This window comes from Nyctereutes procyonoides, unplaced genomic scaffold (assembly GCF_905146905.1).
Source record: "Nyctereutes procyonoides isolate TBG_1078 unplaced genomic scaffold, NYPRO_anot_genome, whole genome shotgun sequence".
In the NCBI taxonomy this organism is placed as follows: domain Eukaryota; kingdom Metazoa; phylum Chordata; class Mammalia; order Carnivora; family Canidae; genus Nyctereutes; species Nyctereutes procyonoides.
In genome coordinates, this window is record NW_026575126.1 from 72,106,593 (window position 1) to 72,127,741 (window position 21,149).

The 21,149-nt window shown below is 57.8% G+C and overlaps 1 protein-coding gene across 4 annotated transcripts; it reads left to right on the forward strand.

The window, feature by feature from the left end:
• Positions 1-5,726: 5,726 nt before the first annotated feature.
• LAT2 (linker for activation of T cells family member 2) lies at positions 5,727-19,518 on the forward strand. 4 transcript variants are annotated; one of them, XM_055340434.1, is made up of 13 exons: positions 5,727-5,863; positions 9,197-9,319; positions 9,930-9,969; positions 12,380-12,423; positions 12,585-12,645; positions 12,891-12,928; positions 13,183-13,218; positions 13,300-13,330; positions 13,741-13,796; positions 14,931-14,996; positions 15,284-15,355; positions 15,737-15,858; positions 18,699-19,518. In XM_055340434.1, the coding sequence occupies exons 2-12, from the start codon at positions 9,226-9,228 to the stop codon at positions 15,838-15,840; spliced, it is 642 nt and encodes a 213-aa protein (XP_055196409.1). In that variant the 5' UTR covers positions 5,727-5,863; positions 9,197-9,225; the 3' UTR covers positions 15,841-15,858; positions 18,699-19,518. The 4 variants fall into 4 exon arrangements, with proteins under 4 accessions (XP_055196409.1, XP_055196411.1, XP_055196410.1 ...); XM_055340436.1 differs by lacking the exon at positions 18,699-19,518 and adding an exon at positions 17,677-17,686; XM_055340435.1 differs by lacking the exon at positions 18,699-19,518 and adding an exon at positions 16,138-17,659.
• The last annotated feature ends 1,631 nt before the right edge of the window (positions 19,519-21,149 follow it).

Here is a 21,149-nt window from a genome sequence, read left to right on the forward strand (position 1 = left end):
TCTTTTTACCTGCCCTCATGTGGAATTGCACAGTTTTAAAGTTGGGAGGTGATGGGTGAGTTTCATAGAGCATCCTTCACCTGCAGTGAGAAAAGTGTCTTGCTTTTGCAACTTAGAGGAGTCATGAAATTATTTTTTTTTTTATATTTGTTTTTGTTTTAAATTTTATTTATTTATGATAGTCACAGAGAGAGAGAGGGAGAGAGAGAGGCAGAGACACAGGCAGAGGGAGAAGCAGGCTCCATGCACCGGGAGCCCGATGTGGGATTCGATCCCGGGTCTCCAGGATCACGCCCTGAGCCAAAGGCAGGCGCCAAACCGCTGCGCCACCCAGGGATCCCATGAAATTATTTTAAGAGGGATGCCTGGGTGGCTCAGTGGTTCAGCGGCTGCCTTCGGCTCCGGTTGTGATCCTGGGATCTGGGATCGAGTCCAATATCGGGCTCCTGTGAGGAATCTGTTTAGTCCTCTGCCTGTCTCTCTCTCTCTCTCTCATGAGTAAATAAGTCTATTTATTTATTTATTTATTTATTATTTTTTTAATAAGTCTTTTTAAGAAAAGTCTTCAGAAACACCTTCTACGATATCCTTTTTTAAAAAAAGTTATTTTAAGAGCCAGTGATGGTTAGAAACGATACCAAGGTTTTCCTGCTTTATTTATTCATGAGAGACAGGCAGAGGGAGAAGCAGGCTCCCTGTGGGATACCTGACGCAGAACTCGATCCCAGGACCCTGTCTTCTCTGTCCCCCTGTGCCTCTTGACAGGCACCTATTCCCTTGGTCCATAGTGTTTGTACGATACTAAATCTCATAGAAGGTATCTTCATACCTGCATCTCATCCATAAGTAACTGAATTAAGAGAGGAGGGCACATCTTTGCCCAAATAAGCACTTAAGTAAATAGGTTCATTTTCATAAAAGTTTGAGCCCACTATGAATGTTCTGGAGATAGGTTTAAACAGACCATTGGCCTGGTTCCTCTGCATTTTCTGTCCCTGCTGCTCTTGAACTGCCTTAAAAGGAACCAGATTTATTTTTTTAATTTTTTTTTATTGGAGTTCAATTTGCCAACATTTAGCATAACACCCAGGGCAGTGCTCATCCTGCCAAGTGCCCCCCTCTGCCCATCACCCAGTCACCCCACCCCCGGCCCAACTCCCTTTCCACTACCCCTTGTTCATTTCCCAGAGTTAGGTGTCGCTCATGTTTTGTCACCCTCACTGATATTTTCACTCATTTTCTCTCCTTTCCCTTTATACCCTTTAACTAATTTTTATATTCCCCAAATGAATGAGCCCATATAATGTTTGTCCTTCTCCGGTTGACTCATTTCACTCCGCATAATACCCTTCAGTTCCATCCACGTTGAAGCAAATGGTGGGTATTTGTCGTTTCTAATGGCTGAGGAATATTCCATTGTATACATAAACCACATCTTCTTTATCCATTCATCTTTCGATGGGCACCGAAGCTCCTTCCACAGTTTGGCTATTGTGGACATTGCTGCTAGAAACATCGGGGTGCAGGTGTCCCGGGCATTTCACCGCATCTGTATCTTTGTGGTAAATCCCCAGCAGTGCAATTGCTGGGTTATTAGGGTAGCTCTATTTTTAATTCTTTGAGGAACCTCCACACAGTTTCTTTTAGTATATGTGCTGCCGAAGCAAGCACTCCACACAGTTTTCCAGAGTAGCTGTACCAGTTCACATTCCCACCAACAGTGCGGGAGGGTTCCCCTTTCTCCACATCCTCTCCAACATTTGTGGTTTCCTGTCTTGTTAATGTTCACCGTTCTCACTGGTGTGAGGCGGTATCTCGTTGTGGTTTTGATTTGGATTTCCCTGATGACCAGTGATGCAGAGCATTTTCTCATGTGCTTGTTGGCCATGTCTATGTCTTAGAGGAACCAGATTTAGTGGAATGCCACCTAAGGCCCTTTTCATAATAAGGAGCTCAGGTTTCAAAGAATGTTCTGGCCTCAGAGGCCATCTTGTCGGGGGCCAGATTGTTTCTCCAGGTCTCAGGAGAGGAGAAGTTTGCACAGCCAACTTCCAGAAGCCGGGGCTTCCCATCCTGATCGAAATGTCCTGTTCCTTTAGGGAGGTCTTAGCAGGAGGCAGAAAGGAAGAGGTGAGGAGGTAGGTGCTGGGATTGTCTGGCTTCTACTCTCTTGATTGAGAATCTGAGGAATAGCCTGACTTTCTTGCTGAAGGGAGGTTACTTGTCAAGAATTCAGTTGAGAGCAAGAAGAGCCAGTTACCAGCAAGCCTGTCAAGCAGCTCCTGCTTGAGACTCGCTGCAAGTGGCATTTCTTGGCAGTGCATGCAGTGAGCCGGCACTCTGTGGCCCTAGGGGATTCTTAACGCCTGCTTGTTTCTTTTGTTTTGTTTTGTTTCTTTTGTTTTGTTTTGTTTTGTTTTTTAGTGAACTGTACGCCCAACAGCCCAATGTGGGGCTCGAACTTACGACCCTACGACCCCGGGATCAAAAGTCACACATTCCAGCCAGGGACCCCCTATTTGTTTCTTTAAATTATTCCTTAGAGTTGGCTCTTTTCACAGGAGTACTTTAAATACTCTTGTTTCCCTCCGTCCTCTTCTCAGATTATAGCTGCTGGGGTCATGTGGGGCTGCTGGCCTCTGCAAGGTTTATTCTTCGAGTGATAACTGCACCTGCTACAGCCCAGTGTGGTACATGTGGCTTCTTGGTCTTGCAGAGAATGGGGCAGGCAGCCCAGCCCAGCCACTTCTGGATGTCTTGCCCAGTGGACTTCTCACCAGTGCTCTTTCAGGGGAGTCAGGAGGGGAGGCAAACAGGGTGTCCGATCCCAGGCTTTGTAAGTGATCCTCAGTACCGGACAGCAGTCCAGGTGGCTGTCTTGCCCTCTCCCCAGGCCCGGTTTCCCAGCGTGCAGGGCCACAAAACAGCCCAGAGCTGCGGGGAGACTGCTCCGTGGCTGGTGGTTTGGGCAGGGCTCCTTGTGCTTTCTCAGAAGCATCTGGCCTGGGCCTGGCCACGTCTGCCCTTCGTTTTAGTGAGAGCTTTGCTCTGTCTCGTGTGTTTTCTTGGCCAGTCGCTAACAACGGTGAGATGTTTGATATTTACCTAAAGTTAACAGGCTTATAAATCCATTTTAGAGGCTTTGCAGGTTTTTTTTTTTAATTTTTTTAAATTTATTTATTTATGATAGTCACAGAGAGAGAGAGAGAGAGAGAGAGGCAGAGACACAGGCAGAGGGAGAAGCAGGCTCCATGCACCGGGAGCCCGATGTGGGATTCGATCCGAGGTCTCCAGGATCGCGCCCTGGGCCAAAGGCAGGCGCTAAACTGCTGCGCCACCCAGGGATCCCTGCAGGGTTTTTTTTGCCATGATGGTGAACTGAAATAATGAAGACTCTGTACTAAACTATAACCTACTACTAATCTCTCCCCCCACCCTGTAACCACCCTCTAGGTGTAAAATACCAAATATATAAATAAAAGCACACTATTTCACAATGGCAGGCTCTTGTTATTCAGTTTGGGCACTACAGAGACTCCTTTCCTGTACCTCTTGGAGGCAAGGTAAATGTTAATAAAATCATTTCCGGCCCAGAAGCTTATCTTTCTGAAGGGAATGGGGAGAGAGGGAAATGAGAAGCTTTTCAGGCAGCCCAGAGATGCTGTAAATAGCACCAAGATTCCTTGGAATGGGTAGAGGTCTTGCTCACATGCATTACACTCTTGAAATTAAGAGTGTGCTCACTAGATTTTTTTTTTTAATTATGCCCTCAAAATATACACAAAATGAGAAGAATGACATTTAGCCTCCCTAGCAGTCGTGGCACTGTAATCAAAATCTCAGGAAATACACATAGAGGACAAAACAACATGAGCAGGTCCCGAGATGGAGAGTGGGAGAAGAATGAGGACACTCTAGGTTCCTTTGGGTACTGAATTACAATGAAGAATAAATGTCAGAAGTTGCTGGGGAGGAGAGGTGGATGGGAGGCTCCTTTGCACCTTAAGACTTGGGGCCTGGAGGTGGCAGACGACCTAGGCAGGCTCCAGGGGTTTCTAGAATGTCGCACACACTTCACAAGGTGATTTTTCTGAAGAAAATGCGTAGTTTCCCATCAGCCTTTAGGGTATACGTGACTTCAGAAGATTCTCCACTTGTGGTTAAGTTTTGGGTGCTGTTGCATCACCACATAGGTATCTTGATTAGGTTACAAATGTGCACGCACACAGCAGGTACTCTGAACTGAAAAGCCAAATGTCTGAGGAGTGATGAAAAAGTTTTGGGGATAGATCATGGTGATGGTTGTACAACATTGTGAATGTAATGCTACTGAATCGCACACTTAGAAGTGGCTAAATGGTCATGAAAATGGATAATACACAAACTGCTGAATTATTTAAAATACTTTTTAGAATAAAATATTTGTATACCTTAAGTGCACTACAATACAACTGGGTGTGAACCGTCTAGTTTTTCAAAGCTTATTTTCTGGGTCACAACTCAATGGTTTATGAATAAGACAGAACCTTGGCGGACTTTAAGAATTGCCTAGAAAGGGCATGGCATCCCATTGCCAGTCAGATAACAAAAAGCGACTTTGGGTTGACTGGCCCCTGTTGCTGTAGATGGAAAATGGGCTCAGAGAGGGTCTGAGGGCTCCTAGGCCCCACTGCAGACTGTCCTGGAGACTGCCAGCGGTCTGAGGTCACTCCTGCCATTGCCAAGGCCCCAGAAAGAAGTGAGGCGTCGGACAGCAACTTCCCATTGGACAGGTGGAGCCCCCACCCCTCTCTACCAGCTGGAAACCCCCGGGCAGGTGCAAAGGCCAGGGATCCATGGAAACCGACGCTGGTGGGTCCCAGTGGTGTGAATGGGGGGGGGGCGGTCAGGCAGGTGGTCCTGACGAGGACGGGTGCTGGCGCTCACCCACCGACCCCCCTGCACTTGTGGGTGCTGGGAAGACAAGACTGGAGACTGGAGTCTGGGTTCAAGTCCAGCATCGCTTCCACGGGCCTCCAGTCTTCCCAGCTGTGTAAGAAAAGTGACATCCAAGGGGCCAGTTACCATGGGAACCGAATGCGGCACGGCCCGGCGTGGAACAAGGGAGTGGTGGTGCCGGACAGACACCACCGAGTGTCTGTGGAGTGTGGGAGTCAGGCAGGCGCCCAGCTTGACCCCGCGCGGGGCTGGGGGAGCTCCCGGCGGCGGCCCGAGGGCGGCGGGCGCAGTCCCCTCCTCGCCCACCGGGTGGCAGCCGCGGGCGCCCGTGGCGGCGGGGCCCCGACAGACCCGCAAAGAAACCCCGTCGTCGGGCCCCGAGCGGCCCCGGCTCCAGGGAGCCCGCGTCCCGAAGCGCCAGGCCGACCGACGCTGGCGCCCGTGGGTTTCCCTGGGGTCTTCCGGCCGCGGGGAGCCCCCCAGGGTTGGGTGGCCTCGGTGCGGGCGGGAGAGCAGCTGTGGGCGGGGTGCCGGGTGCCGGGTGCGGGGTGCCGGGTGCGGGCCCCTCGGACCCCCCCCCCGCCCCGTCCTGCTCCTGCGGGCGCGCACCTGCCGCCCGCCCTGGGCCCGCGCCGTGGAGCCGCGAGGCGCGCGTCCGCCCGGGGGCCGCGGCCCGGGCCCGCCCCTCCGCCTCGCCGCCGCCGCGGGCCTGCCGGGTGCGCCCCGGGGCGGCCCCGCGGGAGCCCCGCCCCGCCCCCCGCGGCCCCGCGGCGCCGGCCCTTCCTCCGCCAGCCCCGGCCCGCTCGGCGCAGCCCGCGGGCGAATCAGGCGCGGCCAGGAAGCCGCCGCCCTGCGCTGCCGCCGCCGTCCGCCCGCCGTCGGCTCGCCGGGATGAGGGGCGCGCGCTGAGCGCCCGCGACCTCAGGTGAGCCCCCGGGGCGGCCCTCCGGCCCGCGGGACAGCTGCGCCGGGGTGGGCAGGGCCGGCCGCCTGGCTCCCGTCGTGCGGCGCTGGGCTGCCCACCCCCACCCCCCCACCCCCCCACCCCACCCCACCCCCGGCGCCCCGAGCGGCGGCGCCCCGACCGACCGACCCTGCGGCCTCGGGGGCCCTCCCCGGCCTGCCCCACACAGGCCCCGAGCCCCCGGGGTGGTCCCACCGCCCCTTTCAGACCCGTGAGGGGCCGGGCCCGGAGCCTTGGTTTCTTCATCCGTGAAATGGGACCATAAGAGGCTGTGGGAGGCTGTGGGAGGCGGACGAGGCTCGAGGCTCGGCAGGCCACTCGGCCGCAGCCCTCCCCCGACCCCGCCGGCCCCCGACCCCGCCGGCCCCCGCCCCGGCCACCTGAGCGCTAAGGAGCCTGCTGGGCCGCAGGTGAAGGCCAGGAGGACGTGGGCAAACCGGCGCCCGAGCAGAGCCCAGCGCCGAAGGCCTTCCCAGGGCCCCGACCCGACCTCCCACTCCACTCCCACCCCGGAGCCCGCCCTGCGACCCTGGGAGGCCTCAGTTTCCCCACGCAGGCCCGAGGACGGCTGGGAAATTGGGCGGGAGGGACACTGAGGCTTGCCCAGCCCAGCCCTGAGGGCTTTCCCACAGGCCTGGCCGCTGCAAACTTTGTTCATCTGAAAACTGCGCACTTCCCTTTGTGCTATTTTGGCTCTGCAGTGCTGGGCCTGTGGCCTCCTCCTTCCCCACCCCACGCAGCCCTGCCTGCCCCTTGGGGCCCTCCCACCTCCCCCCCGGGGCTCGGCCTCCACCCCCAACCCTCCTCTGACCGCCTGCCCTGCTTGCCCAACCAGGTAGTGAACCAGATAGAAAAGCCAGGCCGGAGGGCAGATCTGCTCAGTCCAGGGGCAGCCACAGGCATGTGCAACAAATGGGTCTCTCTTTTTAAAAAGAGGTTCTTAAAAACGTGATGTAAGGCGGGGGGCAGGGGGGTAGCTGGGAGGGCCCTTGGGGTCAGCCCAGCCTGAGACAGGGTCCTGGCTCTGTGACTGGCTAGCCGGGCGAACTCAGATCAAGTACCTGCCTCTCTGGGCCCCCCTCTCCTCCCGGGCATCTCCCACATGGCACTTGGTGTGTCTGTGACAACTGAGGGGCTGGGGCAGAGCGCAGCCCTCCCTGGGGACCCTGCCCTCCAGCCTCGGGGTGGAGGCAAGGTGGGGGGAGGTGCAGATCTGCATGCCCCTGGGGACCAAGCAGGCAGGCTCTGGTAAGGTTGCTCCACTGCTCCTCCTGACCCCAAAAAGGCTGCCACTGCCACTTCCCATTCCATAGGGACCCAGATGATGGCAAGGCATAGTAGTCATCCAACAGTGTCCCCCCCCCCCCCACTTTCATGCATCATCTCGATGCTTGGCCTCATGACAAACTGGGGGATGAGTGTCATTATTTCCCCATTTCCAAGGGGCTACCAGAGGTCAGCAATGCAGGGCTTCAACAGTGGAGGCCCACTCTGTGTTCTCGTGCTCCCCTCCCCTCCCTCATTCAGTGCCAGGTGGATAGGGGTAGAGCAAGGCTGGGGGCACCCCGACTGTGCTGCTTGGCCCAGGAAGCAAGAGGGCTCCCTGGTGGCCAGGATCCTCTGGGGAAGACCACTTTTCCAGGAAGCTGCAAAGGTCAGTGGGCCGGCTCCTGGGCCTCAAGTGCAGGCCTCAGAGGCACGAGGGAGTTCTCCAAACCAGGCAGCTAGAAATCTGACCCGCAGCAGGTTACTCTTCAAGAAGCCCGGACAGTGAGCCAGGCTGCTTATCATCTGCCAGCAGTTCTTTAAGGCACTGGGTTGATCCCCACTGTATAGATGAGAAGACTGAGGCCAACAGACTCAAAGGCACAGGCAGGAGTCCTCCCTCCACCACCTGGTGCTCCCCACCCCACTCAGCCTAAAGTGCACTTGGGCTGAGGCTAGAGGTGCAGCAGAGAGGCTGAGGTGGGCGGAAAGAAGAGGGTGTGCAAGTGGGGAGGGCAGTGCCCAGGCCCCGAGAGCAGGGGACAGCCCACGGACGACATCCTGGGGTGATGGGACCATCCCATCATAGGGTTGGGGAATTCTCGTGTTCCTACTGACTCAGTGTTTGGGGAAGGCGAGGTGGCTTCTCCAGGAGGGCCCCGATGGAGGCTCGGTGTTGCTCAGCCTTGCCAGTTGTGCCGTGAGGATTCAGGAAGCTGGGAGAAGTGAGGGGACAGCCGGGAGCAGCGGAGGTGCTCAGGGGAGCCCAACACAGGAGCTGAGCAGCACAGAGCTCCGCTTCTCCCGAGCCCAGCCGAGCCTTCCCCCGCTGAAAAGTGGGGGGAAGCCCTCCTTCCAGGTGGCTGAACCAGGAAAAAGAGACATGCAGAGTGGATGCTCTGGGGGCTGTGGGCTCCACCTGCCTGCCATGGGGTGGGGACCCCCTCGAAAGGCGCTGTCGCCCTCAGCTGTGTCCCCGGCCACTGCCAGGAGACCGAGTCTCTATAGTTGCAGTGATTCTCCTTGGGAGCCCTCTCACGGGGGCTGTACTTACACCCACCAGGCCCTGGTGTGTGGCTGCCTGGGGCTTCGCCACGGCCTGGCCATCACAGCATGGCTCGACCAGCAGTGGCCTGGTGCCAGGCGGGTTCAGAGCCTCCTCACCCTGCAGAGCTGCCCCCAGCACATCCCACCACCAGCAGCTGTGGGCAGCCCACCAGGTCTCTCTGCCCAGAGCACCCGTCTTCCCCTTAGGCCCTCGGGAACCCCCTCTGTGTTTAAAGAACAGAAATCCCACTCCCAGCTCCCCCAGGGGGCCATGGGCAGGGGCTTGGATGCATGGGGGCCACCAGGGCTCCTGTGTGGAAGGGGCCATGGACTGAGCTCAGGGAGCAAAGCTGGGTTTACAGGCGGTGACAGGATACAGTTGGTAGAGGCAGAGTTAGGGTCCGGAGGCCCGAGTTTGAATCCTGTCTTTCTACTTTGCAGCTGGGAACCCCAGCCTGTTTCTAGATTTGTGAAACGTGGGGAGCCTCTCCCCCGCAAGGGCGGTGGTGTGGATTAAGCAAAGGCACATTTGAGACACAGAGTGCTGTCTGGTGGGTCCCCAGAACCTTCCAGCACTTGTCAAGTGCAGGCCGGGGTCAGATGGGGGAGCAGGGCCAGGTGCAGCCTGACCTGTTCCTGGTTCCATGGTGCTTCCATGGCCTGGGCTCAGCTGTGGGGCTGTCAGGGGACAGGGGCATCAGAAACCCGACAGTGTGGGGCTGGAGGACTCAACTGGCTCTCACAGGATGCCCCACGTTGCAGCATTGCAGGACGAGTGGCCAGGAGTGGACATGAATGTGGAGAGTGAGCTGCTGTGGCCCGGGGTGGCCTTGCTGCTGCTGCTGGGGACGGTGGCAGGCCTGTGCGTGCGCTGCTCCCGCCCAGGTAAAGGCGCGGTGGAGAGGGGTCCTGGGGGGGCTCAGTCAGTGAAGCGTCTGCCTTCGGCTCAGGTCACGATCCTGGGGTCCTGGGATTGAGCCCCACGTGGAGCCTGCTTCTCTCTTTCTCTGCCCCTCCCCACCACTCATTCTCTCCCTCCCCCCGCCTCAAATAAATAAAATTTTTAAAAAGGGGGGATGCGCAGTAGAGGATGAGGGCAGAGTCCCCAGACCTGGCTGCAGCCCGAAGGGCAGTCAGATAAGTTTCACGAGGCAGAGATGAACCCCCTAAACTGCCTGTGAAGATGATGGGTCTGGCTCACTGTGGGACTTGGCTTTTGGTGGAACAGTGAGTCTGGGGCAGGGGAATGCTCTGGAAAAACGAGGGAGGGAGTTTGCTGTGCTGCCTGCAGCATCCACCTTCTGCAAGCTCTGCTCTCCTGATAGGTGGTGAGCAAGCCCCTGTCAGTACAGGTGGCCCACAGTGATTGGCAGTCCAGCCCCCACGTCCCATCTGAGGCCTGCCCAGGGCACAGGGGAGAAAGGACGAGGGGGGCCTCGGATCTCGGTTAACACCCTGGCTGGGGACGCTTGCTAATCTAGTCTTGTTCTCTCAGCCGTGAAGAAGTCTGAGAAGATCTACGAGCAGAGGAGCCTGTGAGTGCCTCGGGGTCCCCGGCCTAGTGACTTCGTGTGGCCTGGCTGTGGGCATCCCCTCGCGAGTCCACACACCCCTCCCCTCACCCCTGCACTGCCATCTCCTCCACGCCGGGCTCTAGTGGGTCCTAATTGGTCCAGGGAGGGAGGGACACCTGGGGCTGTCCTTGTGCTGCCCGGGCCTGGCCGGAGGGCTTGGGGATGAGGAGGCGCCACTCTGGGGCCTGCCCACCTGCATCTCCAGAGACACTGCCTCTACCCCCAGCCCGGGGGAGCCCGCAGTGCCGGTGCTGGGGGAAGACGGAGAGTCCCGCCGTCCGGGCAATGTGGGGAACAGACACTGGGCACAAAGCAGAGTGAGCTGTGTGCAAATCTCCCCTGGAAAATGCTGACAGAGCTCAGGGAGGATGTGGGCATGTCCTTGGGGGATTGAGAAGGCCTGTTGGAGGAGGTGGAGAGGATGTCAAGAGAGAAAGGAGGCAAAAGGAGATTCCAGAGAGAGAACAGGGCAGGGAGTTGCCAACATTGGACTGGGGTGCTCACTTTCTTCTGGGGATGAGGTGGCTCGTGGGGGTGTATCTTAAGAGGCATGAGCTGGATGAGGAGGGAGGAGAGCCTTGACTGTGGAGAGAGGCCAGGGCCTTTGTCCTGAGGGTCCAGGGGAGCCACAGACGAGCTGGAAGCAGGGACTTATGTACAGTAGGAAGCAGGGAGGTAGGAGTAGAGAGGAAACAGGGCTGGGGTGGGGGGTTGGTCACTGACCCCAGGCAGAGCCACAGGATCCAGGCATTTTGGGGTTGGGGGGGGCGAGCTGCTCTGTGTAGGAGCCCTGGGACAGTCAGTCGTGCTGGTCACTGCAGACCATGATGAGGCCCAAGGACAACCCCAGGCAGGAGGCCAGCGGCCACTGGGGTCCTTGGGCTGAGCAGGAAGGTGACTGACGGTGCACCTGGGGGCCTCTGAACCTGCGTGCACACACGCACACAGGCTGGCATGCCCATTCACACCCACATGTGCCCACACTCTTGCTCATGCATGCGCTTCTCTGGCCGTGTACATGCCTAGGGGGAAGGAACTCACGTACAGACGCGCACACACCCTTTCTCATTTCCTTTTGCAACTGAAAAACCACAATGAAATTTGAAAACAGAATGTCCGCATCCATGCCCACCCCTGGGGCTGGGGCTGGACTCTTCCAGGGTTTTTGGCCACTTGGTGCTCTGGGTCACCAGCCCACAGCCTCTACCGGGGAGGAGGGGACTGGACTCCCCTGGTGCCCCCCACGCCCCTGCCCCGAGGCAGGCCTCCTCAGTATCTCTCCCTCTTCTCTCCTCTCTTGGCCCACTCCAGGACTCTGACTGGTGTTAGAAACATAGGCTGTTTCAGCCAGAAGTGAAACCTCCTCATGGTGGGAAGGAGATGGCCTGGGTGGGAGGAGGCAGGAGGGAAGACTTGGATTCTCCCCACTTCACTTGGGTCCAGTCCTGCCTGTGGATTAAGGGCATCCTTCCCAAATCAGGTCACCCTGACTCCCAGCCCCCTGGGAGCCCCTGGAAGGCTGGGCCGGGTCTCCTTTCTAGTCCAGAGGAGGAACCCAAAGGGCTTTAATGTGTAGCTGAAATCCACTCTACCATCCTTAGTGGGGGCTTCCATTCTTGAGGGAACTTCATGGTCCAAAATGACAGCTAGAGCACCAGCCCTCATCTCTGTGTTCCACGCAGCAGTAAGAATGAAAGGCAAGGATGAGAAGGGCACACTCGTGTTGGCAGTGCCTCCTCAAAAGCAGTTTTCCTGGAAATCCCAACAATCTGGGCTTGCATTTCACTGACTTCAGCACACAGCCATGCTTAGGCATGAGGGGGGCTGGAAAATTCAGCCTTTTAGACGGGCCTAAATAAAAATCCGTTTCAGAGGAAGAAGGGGATGCAGGCATGGCTAGGCACCTGGCTGTGTCTGCTAAGCCTTGAGGTTACCTCGCCGGTTACTTGGGAGGAAAGGCTGTGTTCGAACATCTCCAGGGGGGTTGAAGTTACCCTCTGGTTGAAGGCTCTGAAGAGCCACCCCACCCTCACCTCGGAATCTGAGGGCCATCCCCCTCCCCAGCCCTGTGCACAGACCCTCAGGACCATCTCCAGGGTTCCTGGGGAGGCCATAGGGACAGCCGGTTCCAGCCAGGGCCATGTGAGAAGGGCAGCTACCCGGTGGGCAGGGCTGGGAGCAGTCCTGAGAATGGGGGGCATCAGGGAGCTCTGGCTCTGAGGCCCAGAGGTGGCGGCTCCTGCTCACCCTCGCCCTGGTCGGGCCCCTCTCCCCTCTGTTCCTCGTCCCTGTCTGTCTGTCTCTCCATCTCTCTGTCTCATGAGCTGTGGAAAGCCAGGCCCTGGCTCAGCACAGCTCCATGTTTTTCCAGGGAAGAGAACCAACAGAACTTTGCGGTGGCCCGGACCTATTCTTGTGAGTCCCTGAACGGAAGGGTCCAGAGACTGGGCTCTGGGTTGGGGGTGTCCATGTGTGTCCTCATTGTTCTGAGACTGTGGCCAGGCCTGATCTGGGTGAGTGAGGGACTGTGCTGGCAGGCTGGCTGGGGCCCAGCCAATGCCCCTTGTCCTTTGCAGTGGTCAGGCAGGCCTGGCCAGGACCCCTGGTGGACAAAGACCCTCATGTGGCGCCAACAAGGTAGGAATAAGCCCCCATCCCAGGCCTAGAGGGGTTGCAGCCCCATGGGAGGCGTTGGGAAGGAAGGCCCCGGGGTCCCCCCCTGGCCAGGCTCAGGCCAAGACCTTGCTGCCACCTTGGACCTCAGAGCCCCAGAGCTGGATTGTGAGGGCCCCACGAGGGGGCCACCGGGCTGTGGTTCGGAAACCCCAAAGCCTCTTCACCACCGGGCCTTGCTTGGCCCCTCCCATCCCCCTCTCCTGCAGGAAGGACAAGCTGCTGCGGTTCTCCCCCAGCCTGGAGGGTGAGTGGCCCTCAGACACGGGGGTGGGGTGCCAAGACAGGGGAACACCCCATGGCACAGGAACTCCCCTGTGCAGGGGAGGCCTGGGGGTGCTGCGGGAGCTGGGCCAGAGGCCCTGGCAGGGCCTAGCAGGGGAAGGGATGGAGAGCAGGTGGGAAGTGGGAAGGTAGGAAACCGGGGACCTGGAAGGCCCTTCCCTGGGGCTGGAAGGAGGGCAGGGGAGGGAGGAAGCAACAAGCGGGCCTCTCTTCCAGATTCTGAGTCTTCCAGGTACCAGAACTTCAGGAAAGGTGGGTGGGATCCCGGGAGGTGGGAGCTGCGGTGGGGCCCACAGCCCAGCGCTCAGGCCTAATTCTCGCCTCCTCCTGCAGGAAGCAGACACGGATCGGACTCAGCCTACATGTAAGTGGCCTTCTGTGGGCGGCCACCTCCTCCCCCCACCCTCCCCGCCGGGCTTCCCCCTTCATGAAGGCTTCCTGCCCTAGAACCACGGGCCCAAGCAGGTGCTCAGTAGCATCACTTCCCCTCAGGTGACCATGGCTTTGTGGGGACAGGGACGATGTGGCCCTGCTCTGAGGAGGGGTTGTCTGGGGGACTCATCCTGCATCACCCAGAGATAAGGGCCTCGAGGATGTCTCTTCATCTCACAGATGGGTGAACCAAGGCCCAGGGAAGAGGGGCAGAGGGACCAGGAAAGAACCTGGAGGGTGATGGCCGGAGCAGCCCTCTCATCCCTGCCCCCCCCCCACAATACCCCCACCCCAACCACACGCCTGTCCAGCCAGTGCTCTGTGTCTGTGCTTTCTTGCCAGAGACCCCATCACCACAGACTACTACAATTGGGGGCAGTTCCAGAAGCCCAGGGCAGGTGAGGAGGAAGAGGAGGAGGGGAAGAGGGAGGAGGTGGTGAGCTTCCTAAGCTATGCTCCCCAGGCCAGAGGCAGTTGGGAGGCTGCGGAGGAGGAGGCTGGCTGGGCCTAGTTTGGTTGGCTGGGGGAGCTGGGGAAACTGCGGAGGCTGGCAGGGGGGTAGGAGCCCAGGAGCAGAGCAGGGAAGGGGTGTGGGGGCCAGGGAGGGGAGAGGGAGGTGGGCCACAGAGGGGAGCTGGGGCCAGGGGCAGCGGGGGAGGCTGAGCCCCTCGTCACGCAGGCCCCCGTCAGGGCTGGGCAGCAACTGCTGAGAACATGTGGGACCTCAGAGGAAGGCCCTGGGCCCGGCAGCCTTGCTGACAGACGCTGAGCCCTGTGGGTGCTGAGGAGGCTGGGATCTTTCTTAGGCCCTTAAAACCTTTGCTTTACAGAAGAAGAAACTGAGGACTGAGGGTGGGCAGGGCCTGCTGACAGGTGCTCAGGTCTGCTCCTGCACCCTGGCTCCCGCCTGGGCTACACTGAGCTGGGGGCTGGGCACATGGTGGGCAGGAAGTGGGGGGGTCCTCTTCTTCCCCCTGCCCCTCCTGAGTAGGGGAAGGGCCCTCATCTCTTGGAGCCCCTTTGACACAGACGGACGCTGAGTGGGGCAGTGGTTAGAGCTTGGCTCGCAGGGGCGATATGGGGTGCCGGGCTCCCATAGGCCCATCCAGCCTCGGTTCCCCCTTCCCTGCCCAAAGGTGCTGCTTTCAGAGCAGCCGGGGCCTGGTTCCCGGCTCTCCTCTGCCTCCAGCGGCTCTCACTGGCCCTAGTTGGCCAATAAGAAGAGGCCTCTCTCCCTCCAACTATCCAACTGCCTGTGCAACCCCGTCCCCTAATCTCTGCTCCCCAGTGCATGTGGGGTGACCTTGGAAAACAATGAAGGAGGCCAGGGTGGAGGCCACTGGAGCCAGGCCAGCATCTGCTAAGAATCTTGTCCAGGAGAATGTTTGGAAGGCCCCGTGGGGAACCCAGAGGGCTGGGGCTTGGCAGGACAGATCTCCTACTGAGGGGAAGGCAGGACAGAGGGAGGGAGGGAGGGAGAGCTGGGCCACCGGGCAGGGCCCACGAGCAACCCTCACCCCTCTGCCTGGCAGATGACGATGACGATGCCAACTCGTATGAGAACGTGCTCATCTGCAAGCAGAAGGACCCCGAGTCAGGTGAGGCCGCCCCGGGAGCCGAGCAGGGAGGCAGGCCCGCCTACACCCCGAGTCCAAAGCTCTCACGGCTCAAAGGCACCACCTGCCCGGAAGCCTGAAGGTTCACCGTGAGCTCCAGAGCCTTTGGATAAAGCGTCGCTCTAGTGCCTGGAGGAGGCCGAGGGGGCCCGAGCTTTCTGAGGGGATCCCTTCTTCCCTGAGGGGCCGAGCCCGGGCGCCTTGCTGGCCTGAGGACTGGCCGTGGCGGCGCCACCTGTGCCAGCTCCTGTCCTGGTGTCTCCCTGCAGGCGACGAGGGATCCGAGGATTACCAGAACTCGGCATCCATCCGGCAGTGGCGGGAGTCCAGGAGGGTCGTGGGTACGTGGCCGGTCAGCTTCAGCAGCCGGGCCTGGCAAGTTGGGGGCGGGGAAGGGGGGAGAGTTGGGGGGCTGGCCTGGGGGTGCCAGGCGGGGTGGCCTCCCCTGCAGCCCTTGCAGCTGACTTCACAGTGAAGTCTCTGGCCCATCAGTGGCCTCGGCAGCCTCGTGCCAAGTGAGGACCGGACACCTCAGCCACCCCCGTGGGCAAATCTCTGGCTAACCTCAGGGCCGGGAGCGGCACCCCATTCTGTGTAGCACTTCCTGCTGGCTGTTTTGTGGCGTCTTGGGGCCCGGGCCGAGCCTCTGGCTGGGGAACAGGCGTGAGTATGTCTGCAAGAACCGACTGACCACATCTGCTCATCTGCCCGCTGGTCCGCAGAGCAAGTCCCGAGGGAAGCGCCTCTGTCCCTGGCAGGAAGCCCGGACGAGGACAACGAGGACCCTGATTACGTGAATGAGAGTGTGGCAGCCAGAGAAGCCTAGGGAGGATCTGGGAGGAAGGTACAGCTGCTTGTCTCCCAGGGGGTGGACCTCACAGGCCCGAGGGGCCCTATCCCAAGGGAAGAACAGGGCTGCAGAAGCCATGCGGGGGCCCCAACAGGGTCCAGGGGCAGCACCTATGGGTGCTGAAATGGGTGCCTACCCACCCCCCACGGCAGACACCCGGGTCTCAGACCGCTATAGGGGGGTGTCGGGCTGGGGAGGCTGGTGAGTTGTGGGGAGAACGGGTGGGCTCCGGGTGGCTCTCTGCAACCTCGAGCGAGTGATTTAACCTTCCAGGACTATGCCTCACTTGCCAAGTGGAGCAAATGGGGCTCAGTACGTGAAGGACATGGGACAGGGGTGAGACGGGGAGACAGAGGATGGTGCTCATGACAGTCATGGCTGAACCGTGTGAAGCAACCCCCCACCCCCACCCCATGCCAGCGAGCGTGGGACTGATGCTCATGCACACTGGCTCGCAGCTCCGCAAACGCAGAGCACTCAGCCACCTGCCCTGGGTCCCACTCGGAGTCAGCCACTGGAGCCCAGGCTGTGCCACTGCGTGGGAGACAGGACTGACCCCAGAGGGCCCTTGAAGGCCACCTGAAGCCCCTATCAGGGCAGGCAGGTGGCTCCTGGGCTGGGAGAGCCCCCACAGCAGGAGAGGCCGCTGCAGCGTGAGCCCAGGTGCCCAGCCCACTGCTCATGCACTCCCCCGACATCTAGCAGGCACCTGCCCAGGGTGTTTACTGGGGACCCAGCAATAAACAAAATCCACCCATGGGTGCCCAGCTGGCTCAATCGGCAGAGCCTGTGACTCTTGATCTCAGGGTTGTGAGTTCGAGCCCCACACTGGGTGTACAGATTACTTTAAAATCTTAAGAAAAAAATCCATTTGGATCCCCGAACGTTTGGGACTCCACTCTGGTGGGAGAGATGACACAGATGGCATGGCTGTGGGCTGAGACGACCGGAAGGACAGGCGGCATGTTAGGAGGTAACAAGCCCTGTGGAGACAAACCCTCAGAGAGGAGGCCGGGTTCCTCGAGGATGGGGTGGCCAGGGCAGCCGTGGTTGCTCCCTTCCCGCCCTGCTGGGCAGCAGAGCACACGCCCAGAGGGTCTGACAAGGGTCTGACAGGGGCAGGGCGCAGCTCTGGGTGGGGGGGCGCAGCCACGTGGCCACACCTGGGTTTTCTGAGACGGGAGAGAGGGCGCAGGAACAGGACCTCTGGCTGCCAAGGAGGGAGATGAATTCAGGGGGCAGCAGGGGACACAGAGACCAGTGAGCATCCAGGTGAAAGGTGACTTCTTGGCCTGGGCTGCAGACAAACATGAATTTTAGATTTTTTTTTCTAAGTTCATTTAAGTCATCTCTACACCCAACCTGGGGCTTGAAATTCATGACCCCGAGATCAAGAGTCATGTACTCCGACTGAGCCAGCCAGGCGCCCCATTTCCATGTATTTAAATTTTTTTTTTCTTTGATGGCTTCACTGACCCTTTGGTTGTTTTAGTATCATGTTGTTTAGCCTTGCCGTGTTTGTGTTTTTCCGTTTTTCTTGTGATTTCTAGCTTTGTACCCTTGTGGTCGGAAAAGATGTATGGGGTATGACTTCAGTCTTCTTACGTTTATTGAGGCCTGTTTGGTGGCCTACCATGTGGTCTGTTCAGAGGGATGTTCCGTGTGCACTTGGAAAGAATGTGTATTCTGGTGTTCGGGATGGAATGTTCTGTGTTTAACCGTCATGTCCACAACGGGAGTGGGCTTTGAAGGTTGAGCCCGCAGGACTGACTCACTGATGCACAGCGCGGGGGGGGGGGGGCAGGTAGAGAGGAGCCGAGGGCTGGAGGTTTTAGGCTGAGCAACGAGAGAATGTCACTGTCCCCAGCGGAGGTGTGAGTGGCTGTGGGCAGAGCAGGTCTCGTGGCCGGGTAGACAGCTGAGCCTGGACCGAGGGAGAGGCCAGGCTGGAGACAGGTGGGTGTCCTCATTGAAAGCGACAACCGTCAATCCTCAGGGGAACAAGGCAAAGAGGAGCTGGCACTGAGCTCTGGGGACCCGCAGGCCTGAGGCTGGGGGACGAAGCTGTGAAGGGCAGTGTCCTGGGCCTGAGGAAAGCACTTCAGGAGGGCGGGAGTAGGCACGAGGCAGGCGGAGATGTACCGAGCACTGGTGGGCACTGGTGGGGAGAAAGCTTGCTCGCATTCAGAATATAGGAGTCTCAAGACAGGGAGCGGAGAACATTCCAGAAGTCCCACATTGGAATGGAGCAGAGACATGGGGCAGGGGCTAGAGGGGTTATACAGGCTTTTCAGCTGGACAATCTGGAGACAGAAACCATGCAGTGGGCTCAAGCTTGGGTTCAGCCGTGGCTAGATGGAACCTTCGCATCCTGGCTCCTGTCAGGCTCAGGGATTTGAACTGCACAGGCCAGTGTCAGCGGTGGCCCTGCTGGGGGCCGGAGTGGCCTGATTCCTGGGTTCAGAAAAGTGGAAGGGCTGCCAGGCAAGGCGGAAGCTGGGCTGAGTTACAGCTGATGCTGAGCAGGTCCCTTCTGGGTGGGAAGGGAGAAGATGCGCCCGGAAGGTGTCGGTCACCAGACTTGCGCCACGGAAGGCCACCTGCCGTTCTGCAGAGGGCATTCCTGTCCTGATGAACCCCAGCCTTGGCCAGGATCAATGAGCACAGGGATTTCAGAGAGATGGCGGCGGCCTTCCCAGCCCAGCTGCAGGAAGGAGGCTGAATGCTGACCATCCCCACCCTCTGACGCTGGCCCAGCCACCCCAGTGCCAAGGAAGAAAGTGCTAGTCCAAGCAACCCTTTCCCTTTTAACAAACCTTTTCATCTTCATCAAGGAGCCGAGGGAACACCAGGCTATTTACTGCCTCCTCCAGGGTCGCTTCTGTCAAGCTGCCCAACCTCTACATCCCCCCAGTTACTCCTGGGAGATGCAGGAGATGTCCGGAGGACCGTCCACCAGGCTGGGGGAGACTGGCCAGGGAAAGGACCATTACACATGGAACCAGCCCCTGGCCTGGCTTCTGCGGGAACCCAAGGCTGAGGGCAACGTGGCTCCTGCTATGACCCGATGTCAGGCTGCATCCCCAACCCCATGTCTGAAAACATTGTGCGTCGCTGGTATTCCTGTGCCTTTTTGCTCTGGATTCTGATTCCAAATTGCTTACTAACGTCAACTGCTGAGATCTTTTCCTTGATCCGTAAACTTGTACAGTTAATTTATATAGGTGGAGCCATATTTAATAATCTACATCTCCAACTAGAGATTCTCGACCATCCTGCCTCCTATGAGCATTACACATAATTTTAGCAGAGTTAGGGGGGAGCCCTGGTGCTCCATTCTTCAGGCCTCAGTTTACCTGAAAGAGATGAGGCTACAGACATCTTCGTGCTCTTCAGTGGAAACGTCTGCTGTGGACAAAATGCATCATGTTTCTGGAGGAGCAGAGCAGAGTGGCTAAGTGGTGGCCCTCTGTTGCCCTAAATCCTTCCCTGCCCCAGGACTGGACTTGGCTGAGCTGGCTAAGCAGAAACACAATTGCTTCATGGGAAGTGGGGGGAGCCCAAAAGGAGCTTCTAGGTCAGAAAAGCCAGAGCTGGAGAAACAAGATGTTTCCTTTCAACTGAAACACCTCAATAAAGCATTTTAAGACTAGAGATTTTCATGTCTGCTTCCCCTGCTCCATGCAAAACCTTCCAAGGGAGTGGAAGTCAAGCCTCTTGCTTAATCGACCCTGAGGCAGAGAGAGAGAGAGAGAGATGAAGAGTGTGGGGTGGGGACAGGAACCTGGTCCTGGGGTCTAATCCTTTCCAGGATGCTACATGATTCTTTCCAAAAGATAATGCCCTCAGGACAGTACCTTGTCCTCAGGAAGTGAGAGGGAAAAACAGCAGGCCAACTGCTGGCCACTTGTTACTTCACCCCCAGGGGTACTGATCTCACAGTCTCAGATACAGAGTGGGGCGCAGCGGGGCTGTGGGGGCAGCTCCAGGCAGGAGTCCTGCCTCCACAGTCACTGTGTGTGAGAACCAGACACACACCTCTGGGCCCTGGTCCTCCCCTGCAAACCGCAGGGATCATAAGGCTCCAGATGAAGAATAAGACTGAGAGAAATACGTTCAAAGACTGTAAAACACAACTCTGCAGTTTTTGAGGACCTTAATTATTTTTCCCCCCTCTTCATTGAAGCCTTAACCCAAAGAGCCTTTCCTGTGGTCTAGTGTCCTTGTGGCCTGGGCAGAGGACAGAGCCAGCCTGGGAAGGATGGCAGAGTGGGAGGCCAGCAGGCCCTGCCCCTCTCTGCTTCCTACAGCTCTAGAGCTTCAGGCTGGAGCTCTTGAGCCCTGTGGCCAACCTTGGGCTGGGAGAGGATTTAAGGAGAGAAAAGCACATGGGCTTGCCTGGCTATTCCAGAACCATATGCAAATCTGTGGTGAGGACACACACAGCACCTTGCTGTGGCCCTTCCTGCAAGAGCTGAGAGGGCAGGAACCAGCATGGCACACAACTGCTTCTAGACAGGAGGCCACCAATCACAGAAGTGGAGTCACCCCCAACCCCTGTAAAAACACCACTGTAACCTAACATCAGGGATCTGCTTCAGAGCAACCTGGGATGGGGTAGAGTGGTAGGGAACACACCAGACCCAAGAATGGCCAGGTGTTGCTAAAGCTGTGAAGGTGGGTGTAGATTCAGAAAGTTCACTGTATCATTTTTTCTACCTTTTTTTTTTTTTTTTTTAAGATTTACTAATTTCAGAGAGCAAGCGAGCACGACAGGGAGAGGGAGAGAGAATCTCAAGTGGACTCTGCACTGAGTGCAGAGCTTGACTCAGGGCTTGATCCCCCTACTCTGAGATCATATCCTGAGCTGAAATCAAGAGTTGGATGCTCAACCAACTGTACCACCTAGGTGCCCCCATTCTTTCCACTTTTTATAATTTAAAAAAATTAGGAAAAAAAACAGTACCTGTCTGGCAGGAACAATCATACAAAGTAAAACAAAGTTCACTGGGAAATTCCAAAGCACCATGTGCACACGATTGCACAGAAAAGGCCAGCTGGCAGTTTTCCCAAGCATCTGTACTACACCACTAGCCCTTGGGATTCCCGCACGTCCTCTCTGAAGGACTCACTGTCCCAGGCTCCTCTGAGATGTCTATCTCTGCCCCTGACCCCAGGGACTGCCGTCCCAGCTTCTAAAAGAACTGAGATTAGCTTGATCAGTCTATTATCTAAATCACCTATTCTACTGATAGGATGCTTGGGGCACTCAGAGACAGAATGCT

Excerpts from the sequence above, each read along its gene's own strand:
- LAT2 (XM_055340434.1), top strand. The coding sequence starts at position 9,226 with ATGAATGTGGAGAGTGAGCTGCTGTGGCCCGGGGTGGCCTTGCTGCTG. Across the intron at positions 14,997-15,283 it reads GCAGAAGGACCCCGAGTCAG|GCGACGAGGGATCCGAGGAT; the intron begins GTGAGGCCGCCC and ends GTCTCCCTGCAG. Across the intron at positions 15,356-15,736 it reads GGAGTCCAGGAGGGTCGTGG|AGCAAGTCCCGAGGGAAGCG; the intron begins GTACGTGGCCGG and ends GCTGGTCCGCAG.